General features: G+C 48.1%; 1 protein-coding gene across 1 annotated transcript; it reads left to right on the top strand.

Annotated features, from left to right (window-relative positions):
• The first annotated feature begins 5,365 nt into the window (after positions 1–5,365).
• Positions 5,366–13,143, top strand: LOC140460253 (uncharacterized). Its single transcript, XM_072554696.1, has 2 exons — positions 5,366–5,505; positions 11,509–13,143. The coding sequence occupies exon 2, from the start codon at positions 11,911–11,913 to the stop codon at positions 12,625–12,627; it is 717 nt and encodes a 238-aa protein (XP_072410797.1). The 5' UTR covers positions 5,366–5,505; positions 11,509–11,910; the 3' UTR covers positions 12,628–13,143.
• The last annotated feature ends 737 nt before the right edge of the window (positions 13,144–13,880 follow it).

Raw genomic sequence — 13,880 nt, 5'->3', positions numbered from 1 at the left:
TTTGAATGTTGTTGAAGCTGCACCCATCCAAGCTGGTGGGAGAGGATTCCATTACACTGCTGACTTTGTCTTGTAGAAGATGGACAGGGTTTGGGGAGTCACAGTATTCCTGACCTGTTGCCTTCTCTTGTTGCCATTGTGTCTGTGATTAGGCTAGTTGAGTTTCTGGGTAAAAACAATGACTGCAGATGCTGAAAACCAGATTCTGGATTAGTGGTGCTGGAAGAGCACAGCAGTTCAGGTAGCATCTGAGGAGCAGTAAAATCGACGTTTTGGGCAAAAGCTGTTCATCAGGAATACAGGCAGAGAGCCTGAAGGGTGGACAGATAAGTGCGAGGACGGTGCGGGTGGGGAGAAAGTAGCATAGAGTACAATAGGTGAGTGGGGGAGGGGATGAAGGTGATAGGTCGGGAGTGGATAGGTGGAAAAGAAGATAGACAGGTAGGACAAGTCATGGGGACAGTGCTGAGCTGGAAGTTTGGAACTGGGGTGAGGTGGGGGAAGGGGAAATGAGGAAACTGTTGAAGTCCACGTTGATTCCCTGAGGTTGAAGTGTTCTGAGGTGGAAGATGAGGCATTCTTCCTCCAGGCGCTGGTGGTGAAGGAGCGGTGGTGAAGGAGGCCCAGGACCTCCATGTCCTCAGCAGAGTGGGAGGGAGAGTTGAAATGTTGGGCCACAGAGCGGTATGGTTGATTGGTGCGGGTGTCCTGGAGATGTTCCCTAAAGTGCTCTGCTAGGAGGTGTCCAGTCTCCCCAATGTAGAGGAGACCGCATCGGGAGCAATGGATACAATAAATGATATTGGTGGATGTGCAGGTAAAACTTTGATGAATGTGGAAGGCTCCTTTAGGGCCTTGGATGGAGGTGAGGGAGAAGGTGTGGGCACAGGTTTTGCAATTCCTGCAGTGGCAGGGGAAGGTGCCAGGATGGGAGTGTGGGTTGAAGGAGGGCATGGACCTGACCAGGTAGTCATGGAGGGAACGGTCTTTGCGGAAGGTGGAAAGGGGTGGGGAGGGAAATATATCCCTGATGGTGGGGTCTGTTTGGAGGTGGTGGAAATGTCAGCGGATGATTTGAATAATGCGAAGGTTGGTAGGGTGGAAGCTGATCACCGGGGCGTTCTGTCCTTGTTATAGTTGGAGGGGTGGGGTCTGAGGGCGGAGGTGCAGGATGTGGACGAGATGCGTTGGAGGGCATCTTTAACCACGTGGGAAGGGAAATTACGGTCTCTAATGAAGGAGGCCATCTGGTGTGTTCTGTGGTAGATCTGGTCCTCCTGGGAGCAGATACGGCAGAGGCGGAGGAGTTGGGAATACAGGATGACATTTTTGCAGGATGTAAGATGGGAAGAGGTGTAGTCCAGGTAGCTGTGGGAGTCGGTGGGTTTGTAAAAATTGTTGGTTTCAAGTCGGTCGTCAATAATGGAGATGGAGAGGTTTAGGAAGGGGAGGGAGTGTCAGAGATGGTCCAGGTAAATTTAAGGTCAGGGTGGACTGTGTTGGTGAAGTTGATAAATTGCTCAACCTCCTCACGAGAGCACGAGGTGGCGCCAATGCAGTCATCAATGTAGCGGAGGAAGAGGTGGGGAGTGGTGCCGGTGTAATTATGGAAAATCGACTGTTCTCCATGGCCACAAAGAGACAGGCATAGCTGGGGCCCATATGGGTGCCCATGGCTACCCCTTTGGTCTGGAGGAAGTGGGAGGATTCGAAGGAGAAATTGTTAAGGGTGAGGACCAGTTCAGCCGAACGAATGAGAGTGTCGGTGGAAGGGTACTGTTGGGGACATTTGGAGAAGAAGAAACGGAGGGCTTGGAGCCCCTGATCATAGCGGATGAAGGTGTAGAGGGATTGGATACCCATGGTGAAGATGAGGCATTGGGGGCTGGTGAAACAGAAGTCTTGGAGGAGGTGGAGGGTGTGGGTGGTGTCTCAAACATATGTGGGGAATTCCTGGAATGGGGGATAGGACAGTGTTGAGGTAGGTAGAAATGAGTTCAGTGGGGCAGGAGCATGCTGAGACGATGGGTCGGCCAGGGTGGTCAGGCTTGTGGATCTTGGGAAGGAGGTAGAACCAGGCAGTGCAGGGTTGCCAGACTATAAGGTTGGAAGCTGTGGGTGGGAGATTTCCTGAGGTGATGAGGTTCTGTGTCGTCTGGGAGATGATGGTTTGGTGATGGGGGTGGGGTCATGGTCGAGGGGGTGGTAGGAAGAGGTGTCCTCGAGTTGGCGTTTGGCTTCAGCGGTGTAGAGGTCAGTGCGCCACAATACCACTGCGCCCCCTTTATCTGCTGGCTTGATGGTGAGGTCAGGATTGGAGCAGAGGGATTGGAGGGCTGCGTGTTGTGAGGGTGAGAGGTTGGAGGAGGGGAGGGGGGTAGACAGGTTAAGGCGGTTAATGTCCCGGCGGCAGTTGGAAATGAAGAGGTCGAAAGCGGGTAATAGGCGTTTGCGAGGTGTCCAGGTAGATGCATGTGTGTTCGAGGTGGGCGAAGGGGTCCTCAGAAGGTGGAAGGGAGTCCTGATTGTGAAAATAAGCTCGGAGGCAGAGGCGGCGGAAGAAGTATTCGACATCACAGCATGTATTAAATTCATTGATGTGTGGACGGAGGGGGATGAAGGTGAGTCCTTTGCTGAGGACTGATCGTTCGTCCTCAGTGAGTTTGTGGTCAATGGACAGTGGGGTATTTAGTGACAGTAACACTGTTGAATATCATGGGGCAGTGGCAGATGATCTCTTTTGGGGATGAGTCATTGTTTGGCATTGGCATGGCATACATGTTACTTGTCACTCATCAGCCCATTGGATATTGTTAAGATCTTGTTGCATTTCAAACTGAACTGCTTCAGTTTATGAGGAGTTGTGAATCGTGCTGAACATTGTGCAATTATTGGCAAATATTTCCACCTCTGACCTTATGATGGAGGATGGTCATTGATGAAGATGGTTGAGCCTAAGACACTACCCTATGAATTCCTGAAGAGACGTTCTGGAACTGTGATGACTGACCTCCAACAACCACAGCCATCTCTCTATGTGCCAGGTATCCCTGAACAATTCAGATACACAACAATATTTCAAAACTAATTGAAGGAATACATATGAGACACCTCTCTTCTGGGAGTCTCCAGTGCAAGTTTTTCTGTTCCAGAAACAATTTGATAAGTGTTGACTTTCATTAACCTTGTTGATCTTGGCCACACGCAGTGCCCCCATCCATTCTCCCCACCACCCACAGCTCCCACTGTCCATTCCCCCCGCCAACAACAGCACCCCTTGACCATTCTCTCTCCATCCCCAGCTTCTTGTCCATTCTCCCTCTATACTTCAAACAACCTGTCCATTCTCTCTCATGCAACCCTCTGCACCACTGTCATTTCATTCCTCACCCTGTTGCTGTCCTGTCCGTCTGCCCCCATCTATTCTCTTCCCACACCCTCTGTCCCATTTCTATTCTTCCAGGCCTCCACCACCTCCTCTCTATCCATTCTCTCTCTCTCCCTCCCTCAACCATCTGCCACTCCCCGTATCATTCTCTCTCCCCTGTTGTGGGGAAAAACACCAGGCTCGGAGTCAGAATTGAGGTTCAATGACAGAGTTTATTGCACAAGGAAATACCGGGGCTCCGGGGAGAGAAAGACCCCAACAGCACAGTGTCAGCTGCGAGTCTTCTCTCGACCCGGAGCACACGTCAAGAAACTTTTATACATCTTGTGATACAATCGGTCAGGAATGAGATTATTGTCTTTGTAATATGATTTGTTTATGGTAATCATTGTAGAATTGTTGATAGTTTCGATACAGTCTTTGTCAGTTCCAGCACAGCCTTTGTTAATTTCCGCACAGTCGTTGTCAGTTTCAGTGCAGACATTGTCCATTTCAATGTCTGCATGGAAATCCATTGTTGTAGTAATGGGCGCTAATTGCTCTTCCTGAGAAGGGGGATTCCTGCAGCCCTGGCTATTAGCATTTGGTATTGAGTCTGTATCAAGCTGTTAGCACTTCTATAAGAGGTGTTGGCTGGACCCAGACACTTCGGCGGGCAGTGTTCATTACTCATGTGTATTGTCTCCCCCACCCGCCTTAAACTAATCAACTGGGTTGTGAGTCCATTGTGCTGGTATTCTGGTTGCCCCAGGCAGTGTCTGTATCAGCTCTGCGGTTTCTCTCCGTATTGTGATCCAGCGGCCATCTCGTGTGTCAAGTTGGTCAACTGATGGCTCAGTGGCCATCTTGTGTATCCGTGTGCATAGTGTCACCCTGCCCTGTGCCATCTCCCACTTCTTCACCACGCCCACTTTCTTTCCCCCGCCCAGTCTATCAACCCCACTTATTCTCTCTCTCTGTACCCCCTAGTCTCTCTACCCCCACCCTCTGCCCCCGTCCATTTTCTCTCTCTCTGTCCCCCATCCACTCGGTCTCTTTTCTCCCCAGCCCCCACCACACCCGTCCTTTCTTGAGCCTCGAACCAGCTTTGACCGCTGTATCAAGCCCTTCAAAGGACAGAGAGAGAAAAAATAGATGGTGATGACTCTGCTTGGGAGTCGGGAGGGGTGAGAAATGGCTGATCTTCAAAATTGAGAATACCTAAAATGATATATTCAGAAACATTGTTAAAGTCAGAAAGCATGTTCAAGTTTTTAAAAGAGCTGCTGAAATCTTTCTGAAACTTTCACTGAAATAAGCACAGTCAGGCTACAGCTCAGGACAGGCTGGAAGGGGTGGATGGCCTAGTCCTAGTCTTGTGAAGTTGGTTCCAACTATCTAGAAATAGCGTCACAGAGCACAGAAACATACCCTTCGGTCTATACCAACCAGATATCCTAAATTAATCTAATGACCAATTTTCCAGTATTTCGCCCCTTATCCCTCTGAATCTGTCCTATTCATAGCTCCATCCAGATGCATTTTAAATATTATCATTATACTAGCCTCCACCACTTCCTCTGGCAGCTCATTCCATACACGCACCACCCTCTGTGCAAACCTCAGAAATCTTTTCCCTCTCACCCGAAACCCATGTAATCCAGTTCTGGTCTCGCCCCCCAACCTGGGGAAAAGACATACAAAAGTTGAGCAGCCAGACAGAATGCAAAAGCAATACAATGTCGAATCACAGTGAAAAACAAATTGTGCCTATACCCCTTTTTTCCTATTGGCATTTGGACTCTTAAAATCTGACAGGAACACCAGCATCCCCAGTGAACATAGTACGCATGTTTTCCAGTGTCAGCACCACAGTGCGCATGCCCACCATTGTCAGCAAAATTCAGGGCATGCTCATCGCTTTCTGCAAAAAATGGCGCGCGACCTTCCTTTGATGGTCCAATAGGGAACCCTGGAGGACTAGAACGAAATTGGTCCTCCTGCCAATCAGAGCCACTGCATTGTCTGAATGCTGAAGTTAGACCATGAGTTTCTGAAGCTGCTACTCCTGCACATCTCTTTCTGAATCAACATTGAACTTCACCCAGACTGCAAATTCCTTCCTTTGTGTAAGATCTGTGAGTACGGCACTCTCTTTTCTCGCCCCCTTTGCCATTTCTATTTCTTTCCGGAGTTCAATTGTTGACTTGCATCAACTGAAAGGAAAGGGAGTGATCCCAGGGAGGGGACGGACTATGGAAACGTGTTCCAGGTCTGTGTCTCAATTGGCAAAATAGACAGACAGGAGGCTGGAAGGGCACAGCAAACAAGGCAGCATCAGGAAGTGGAAAAGTCGATGTTTCGGGTGCAAGCCTTCTTCAGGACTGGGGGTGGGTGCTGGGGCAGGGGCAGGGGCTGGGGCTAAAGTGGGGATAGGTGAAGAGAGGGAGAGGGTATGGCCTGGTTAGTCAAATGGGGGAACAAATCAGGTTGGTGGCAGGAAGGAGTGGAAATGAGGGGCATGGATCTGAGAAGGGAGTCGGGGGTGTAAAGGCAGGTTATTTGAAATTGGAGAACTCAATGTTGAGTCCTGCAGGCTGTAGGCTGCCCGGGGGGGGGGGGGGGGGGGGTGATGGGATGTTGTTCCCCCAATTTGCAGTTTGGTTCGTTGTGGTAATAGAGGAAGCCTAAGATGTTCTTGTTAGGAAGGGACTGGGAAGGGGAATTAAAACGGGAGGTCCGGACAACCTCTGCAGACCTGGCTGTGACGCTCGGTGAACTGTTTCCACAGTTTACGCTCGGTCTCCCCGATGTAGAGAAGACCACAATTTACAAACACGTGGCAAATGCAGTATCTCAATGTGAAGTTATAGCCATTGCTGTGAAACAAAAAGCAGAAAGGAGATGTATTGTTTAAATGGTGATATATTGGGATGTGGAGAAAGTCAGAACTACAGATGCTGGAGATTAGAGTCAAAGTTTGGGGCTGGAAAAAGGACCAGGAGACTCGACATTTTGGTTCCGAGCACTTCATCAGGAATGATGTGTGGATGTGCAAAGGGGCCTCAGCATCCTTCTACACCATTCACTGCCAGTTGAGTTCAGAAGTGGGGATATCTTCCTGCAGTTAGGGGGTCATTGAAAATATTCAAGGCTGAGTTCATGTGAATTTTGAACAACAAAGAAGTGGATGTTTCTGGGGGAAGGCAAGAAAATGGTTTTAAGACCAATACAGAACTGTTGTAAAGTTATACAGCATAGAAACAGACCCTTCAGTCCAACTAATCCATGCTGAATATATTCACAAACTAAACTAGTCCCACCTGCCTGTGTTTGGCCCATATCCCTCTGAACCTTTCCTATTCATGTACTTATCCAAATGCCTTTTAAACGTTGTTACTGTACCTGCATCCACCACCGTGTCTGGACATTCATTCCACACACAAACCACTCACAGTGTTTAAAACAAAAAGGTGCCCCTCCTGCCTTTTTAAAGTCTTTCTCCTCTCACCTTCAAATTTGCTGCCTAATCTTCATACCCCCACCTTAGGGAAAGGATACCCAGCGGTCACCTCATCTCTGTCCCTTGTGATTTTATAAACCTGTCAGGTCACCTCCAAACCTCCTGTGATCCAGTGAACAAGTCCCAACCTATTCATCTCGATGGTTGTGAATCTGCTGATAATCTGTTGAATGTTGGTGCTGGCTTGAAAGACCAAATGGCCTATTCCTGCTTCCAATTCTCTCACACTGTGTCCAGGACAGCAAGAGAACATAAGACATCGGAGCAGAAATTGGACCATTCAAGGTCTGCTCTGCCGTTCAATCATTGCTGATAGGTTCCTCAGCTACATTTGCCCACTTTGCCTCTGTAACCCTCCATTGTCTTGATACTCAAGAACGTCTCTATCTCAGTCTTAAATATCCTCAGTGACCTGGCCTCCACAGCCTTCTGTGGCAGTGAATTCCATAGATTCACCACTCTCTGGCTGAAGACGTTTCTCCTTACCTCCATTCTGAAAGGTCTTTCCTTTACTCTAAGGCTGTGCCCACTGATTCTAGTCTCTCCAACCAATGGAAACACCTTCCCAACTTCCACTCTGTCCAGGCTGTTCAGTATTCTTTGTTTCAATCAGAATGCCCCCGAGTGTGGGCCTGTTAATCAGCATGGCCCAGACCCTTTAGGATGAGGTACAGCAGGGATTACGTTGAGCAAACTGAGAATGTCTGGGGTGGAGATTTTCAACTTCAAGGGAATAAGAGAGGAAAGAGAGTTCACTATGAATGAGAATTGATCAGGTGGGCTGATGGGCCAAGGTGTGGCAGTTTAGTTTAGAGAAATGTGTGGTTTGCATTTTGGTCAAGCAATCCAGGCAGGACTGACACAGTTAAGGAGGATGTTGCAGAACAAAGAGACCTTGGAGTGCAGGTTCATAGTTCCTTGAATCACTGGTAGACAGGATAGTGAAGGAGGCATTTGGTAGGCTTTCCTTTATTGGTCAGAGCAGAGAGTACAGGAATTTGGAGGTCATGTTGGAGCTGTGTAGGACATTGGTTAGTCCACGTTTGGAAGACTACATTCATTGCTGGTCTCCCTGTTATAGGAAAGATGTTGTGAAACTTTGAAAGGGGTTGGAAAAGATTTAAAAGGCTTCTGTCAGAGTTGGAGGGTTCGAGTAACAGGGAGAAGCTGAAATGGCTGGGGATATTTTCCCTAGAGCATTGGAGGCTGAGGGGTGACCTTATAGACTTTCGTAAGGGGAATGGATAGGGTGAATACCCAAGTTACTTTCGCCAAAGTAGAAAAATCAAAGACTAGAAAGTATATGTTTGAGGTGAGGGGGAATTTTAAAAGGCATTTGGATGGGTACATGAAAAGGAAGGGTTTTGAGGGGTATGAGCCACATGCAGGCAAATTGGATTAGGTTGATTTAGGATATTTGTTTGGCTGGACAACTTGGACCAAAGGGTCTGTTTCCATGCTGCATGACTCTAATCTTCTTTGGTGAAAGCAGAAGTGTGATTGTGAAGGCTAGAGTTTCAGAACAGCTTTCAAAGATTTTTTGCCCTTAATGGGAGCAGAAGACGTTACAATGAAATTTTGCATTTGTGAGACAGCAACCGAGTGAGTGGGTACATCTGAGGTTTTGGTGGAAAGTGGAATATCATTGCAACTTTACCCTATCTAGTCATTTCTGCTGGCAACTGAAACCAGGCTCAAGATTAGGAGGAGTAAATTTAAGACAGAGAGGAGGAGGAACTGCTTTTCCTGGAGAGTAGTGAATCTTTGGAATTCTCTGTCCCAAGGAATTAAGGCTAGTTGGGACAATGAAGGGAGGGGAGGACCAGAGACAATGGATAGATCAGCTGTGATCTTAATTAATGGCGGAGCGGCTGGGCGGGCCAAATGGCCTACTCCTGCTTCTATTACTCTGAAACTGTGACCCTGCATTTCCCATGGCTAACCCACCTAACGTGCACGTCCCTGGACATTATGGCCAATCCAAATCAAGACTGGTGAGTAATGTAGTGATGTGGAAAATGAACATCAGAGAACAATTGAAAGGGACAAGGAGAGTAAATATACCAGCAATCAAAACTGGATTCTAAAGATCACAAAAAATGATCCTAAAAATGGTGTGTCTGAATGTGTGCTGCATTGTGACAAAAGTGAATGAATTGACTACACACATTGAAGAGAATAATTGCGATCTGACACTCCCTACAGAGACATGGCTTCAGGATGACAATGATTGGATCCTGAATATTGAGGGTGTCCTCAAATGGGAAGCTAGGTAAAGGTGGAGGGTTGGCACTGCTAATCAAAGCACTGATCACAGGGTAGTCTGGTGTCAGCTCAGATTTCAGGTCCTGATTTCTCTGTCCTCTGTTCTCTTCTACACCTTCCGGAACAATAAAACATTCAGTCAATCAAGCCCCAACCCACAATCTCCCAGCCTGTCAACCATCCAGGCACAGTGTAGTCACAGCAGGGAATCAAACAAGAAAAATGAAACCAAATTTGAAATAAATAGGTGCTTGTGTTTAATGTTTGTTCATTAGGAAGTAAACCAGAAATGGGGATCACCCAGGATTCTTATACTGCCCTACTTGAGGAATTCTCTTTCCCCTTATATCTAACTATTAGTACCCAGCTATGATTTACAACAATGCTTACCCCAACAGAAGGCATATAGTCTCAAATAGACAGAGACATACAGGATGGAAATAGACATTTTCTCTCTCTCATGTGCGTGCACACACACACATTCACTCCCGTGGACTTGTTTGTGTATGTTTGCAGAATTATATTTGCAGAGCTGGGCTAAAGTGTCACTTTTTGTTATAAAACTTTAAGTTCTCTTGAGAAGGTGCCTTCCAGGTGGTTCTGGGATTTGCATGTTAATGATACCTGCAACCCATTCGAAAAGATGAAAGACTTCACAATCCAGGTTTGTTTAACAGGTCATTTCAGTGGCAGGACACTGTTGTGTTTTTCCATAAATTCTATGTCTTATGACCTTATTCTCCACAACCACCTAATGAAGGAGCAGCGCTCCAAATGCTAGTGCTTCCAAACAAACCTGTTGGTCTACAAACTGGTGTTGTGTGATTTTTAACTTTATCCATTTTAGGGGGTGATTTCCTATACTAAATTATCTATAGTGTGTAGGGATGTGCAGGTTAGGGTGGATTGGCAGTTCTAAATTACCCATAGTGCCCAGGGATGTGCAGGTTAGGTGTATTAGTCAGGAGAATTAATATTGAGCAATGGTTGAGGGTGAGTTACCCTTTGGAGGGTGGGTGTGGACTCATTGGGCCGAGTGGCCTGCTTCCACACTTGGGATTCTCTGAAGGGATGGAATTCCTGCAAACTGCAGGGCATCACAATGCGGAAGTGGCCCTGTCAGTTTCAGAGTGAAACTCCCTCCCTCTGGACAACTGTTCATCCTGGGAAGGAGAGGATGGGGGGGAATCTGTTCACTTGTAGCAGCTGGAGTGAATCCAGTGAGGGAGCAGACTCTGCAAACTCTTAATTACTTGGGCCAGGAGGGACGGAAGGATGGGGTGGGGCTGTTTTCCCCAGAGTCTGAAGGGTGACATTACAGACTTTTTATAGAATCCTGAGGGGTATGGATAGGGTCAATACTCAAGGTCTTTTCCTTTGGATGGGGGAAGTCCAGAATGAGAGGGTAATAGGTTTCGGGTGAGGGCGGTGGAGTGGGGGGAGGTATGGGGGGGATGTAAAAGAGATTTCAGGGGCAAATTTCTTTTTATGGAGAGGGTGGCGCAGCTATGGAATGAGCTGCCAGAGGAGGTGGTGGGGTCTAGTACAATTTCAACAGTTAAAAAGCATGTGGATAGGCGTATGAATACGAAGGGTTCAGTGGATCGGGGCCAAGTGACGGTACATGCTACTGGAGTCATAGAGATGTACAGCATGAAACAGACCCTTCAGTCCAACTTGTTCTTGCCGAACAGATAGCCAACCCAATTTAATCCAGGTGCCAGTCCATATTGGGGCCAAGTCTTGGCAAATATGACTAGATTAATTTACGATACCTGGTCAGCTCAGACAAATTGGGCCAAAAGGCCTGTTTCTGTGCTGTATGACTAATTGTCTTCGGTGAAAGCAGAAGTGTGGTTGTGAAGACTGGACTTTCAGAGCAGCTTTCAAAGATGTTTTGCTCTGACTGGGAGCAGAAGAGTTTCACTGAGGTGTGTCGGTGTTAATGCCTTGATGTCTCAATTTGCTCCCACCTTCCTGGGGACCTTAACCATTTTGTTCCACAAATAGCTGCTTTGCAGGTTATCCCATGAATTGACACACTTGTATTTGCTTCCCAGAATCAGACCTGCTCACTGTCAACTGTATCCCAGTGTTGTGGAGTTATCCAAAATGCAGAGAGATGTCAGTCTTGACGTTTTTGCTTTTCTGCCCCTGTAAGAATCAGCACCTTCAGGGGAATTAGTTAGAGCGGAGTGAGAACAGGTGGGGTGGGGGGGGGGAAGAGAGTGGGATTGTGCTTTCAATTTTGTGGAATAACAAAAGAAAAGAATATTCCACAGAAAGTAGAATTCCTCGTTCAGAATTTCTACCCTGCACTGACAGTGATGGCTTTTGTAATCTCTTTTTACAGAGTATTTCAAGATCTGATGACGGAAGTTTCAAAATGAACAGATGAAGGGCTTATGCCTGAAACTCTCCTGCTCCTCAGATGCTGCTTGACCTGCTGTACTTTTCCAGCGCCACACTTTTTGAATCTCACTCACCAGCGTCTGCAGTCCTCACTTTGACGTCAATGTCTGACAGTCACTCAGTCCATCGGGACCACAACAATTTTCAAGTATGATTCTATGAGAAGGAGCAAAGTTTTTTGGTTCCTGTCTCAGTACGTTTTCAGCATCAGTGGGACTGGATGAGAGACCCTACCATTGCAGTGCACTGAGTGTGTAGCCTGAAGCAGTTATACGGTCTGGGAAGAGGAATTCACGGTGGGGAGAGCCTCCACACATGTTAGTGTGCAGCTGAAGCTTCGGCCATGGAGAAACCCGAGGAATCCCGCCCCGAGGAGAAACCATGGAAATGTGGCGACTGCGGAAAAGGCTTCCGTTTCCCATCTGCCCTGGAGATTCATCGGCTCAGCCACACTGGGGAGTGGCCGTTCCCCTGCCCTGTCTGCGGGAAGGGCTTCAGCGATTCCACTAACCTCCAGATCCACCAGCGTGTCCACACGGGGGAGAGGCCCTTCAGCTGCCCTGAGTGCGGGAAGGCCTTCAGCAATTCCTCCCACTTGGTGAGGCACCAGCGAGTCCACACGGGGGAGAGGCCGTTCACCTGCTCTCAGTGTGGGAAGGGCTTCATCTGCTCCTACCACATGCTGAGGCACCAGCGGGTCCACACGGGAGAGAGGCCGTTCACCTGCTCTCAGTGCGGGAAGGGCTTCACTTGCTCCTCCCACCTGCGGAGCCACCAGCGTGTCCACACCGGGGAGAGGCCCTTCAGCTGCACCGAGTGCGGGAAGGCCTTCAGGAATTACACTAGCCTGCTGAGGCACCGGCAGCTCCACACGGGGGAGAGGCCATTCCCATGCCACGAGTGCGGGAAGGCCTTCAGCAATTCCTCTGACCTGCTGAGGCACCGGCGGATCCACACAGGGGAGAGGCCCTTCAGCTGCACCGATTGCGGGAAGGCCTTCACCCGCTCCTCCCACCTGCGGAGCCACCAGCAGGTTCACGTGTCTTCGCAGGGGGATTGAAGGAATGACAGCCGAGTGCCATTATCAACTGGACTAACAACCCATTTCCGGGGATCCTGGGTTCGATTCCCACCATGACAGATGGTGCAATCAGAATTTGGTCATAAATCTGGAGTTCAGAATCTAACAATGAAACTATTTTTGGTGGGATGGGGGTGGAAGAAAACTTCCATCTGATTCACTCCGTTCTTTTTTTAGGGAAGGAAACTGTCATCGTGGGAGAAGATTCACTCAGTCGTCCCAGCTGCATCCTTCACCCGATCTGGCCTACACGTGACTCCAGACCCACAGCAGTGTGGTTGACTCTACACTGCCCATCCAACGAACTTGGATACAGGATACGGGTTGAAATTGCTGAGTGAGGCAATACATCCCCCGGCTTAAGGCTGTACCAAGGAAACAATTACAAAGGGACAACTTGGTGGTGACCAATAATGAAGAAAGTGAGGAGTTGCAGGGGATGTGTGCACTTTGACCTTGAGCTGTTTTTAAAAAATGTTACTTTTTCTATGCCTTTCTGCTGGGAGATTCTGAAGCTGTAACAAAGTTGGGTCATAATAAAGATTACCTGAACTTCACACCGAGCTCAGACTCTCATTGAGAGCTTTGAACTGCAACAGGTTTTTGTTTTAAAACTGTTCATTTCTTACAAGTCAAAGTGAGAACTGCTGATGCTGGAGATCAGAATCAAGATGGGAGTGGTGCTGGTAAAGCACAGCAGGTCAGGCAGCGTCCGAGGAGCAGGAAAATTGACATTTCGGGCAAGGTTGATTTTCCAGGTCCTTGGATGCTGCCTGACCTGCTGTGCTCATTTCTGACAGCTTCCTAGACGATGTTTCCAATGTTGTGTATTGGTTCCAGCAGTCACTGAGTAGCCAGTATTGTTAGATATTGTAAATGTTTCAGGAGTGCAGGTACTGCATCATCCCATTGTCATTATACAGTTTCCGGGCAGCACTGGGAGGTGTGGGCTGTGTCCACTGGAAACGATGTGGAGCTGCCGGTGTTGGACTGGGGTAGATAAAGTTAAAAATCACACAACACCAGGTTATAGTCCAACTGGTTTATTTGGAAGCACGAGCAGTCGGAGCGCTGCTTGGGATGTTTGTGGAACAGGATCATCAGATAGAACCACCTGATGAAGGAGCAGCACTCCGAAAGCTAATGCTTGCAACTGAGCCTGTTGGAGTATCACCTGGTGTTGTGTGAATTTTAACTTTGCACACCCCAGTCCAACACCGGCAACGCCAAAC

The sequence above is a fragment of the Chiloscyllium punctatum genome, chromosome 36 (genome assembly GCF_047496795.1).
Source record: "Chiloscyllium punctatum isolate Juve2018m chromosome 36, sChiPun1.3, whole genome shotgun sequence".
NCBI classification, from domain to species: domain Eukaryota; kingdom Metazoa; phylum Chordata; class Chondrichthyes; order Orectolobiformes; family Hemiscylliidae; genus Chiloscyllium; species Chiloscyllium punctatum.
The sequence above is the reverse complement of the archived record's forward strand: the minus strand, read 5'-3'. Positions and strand labels throughout refer to the sequence as shown.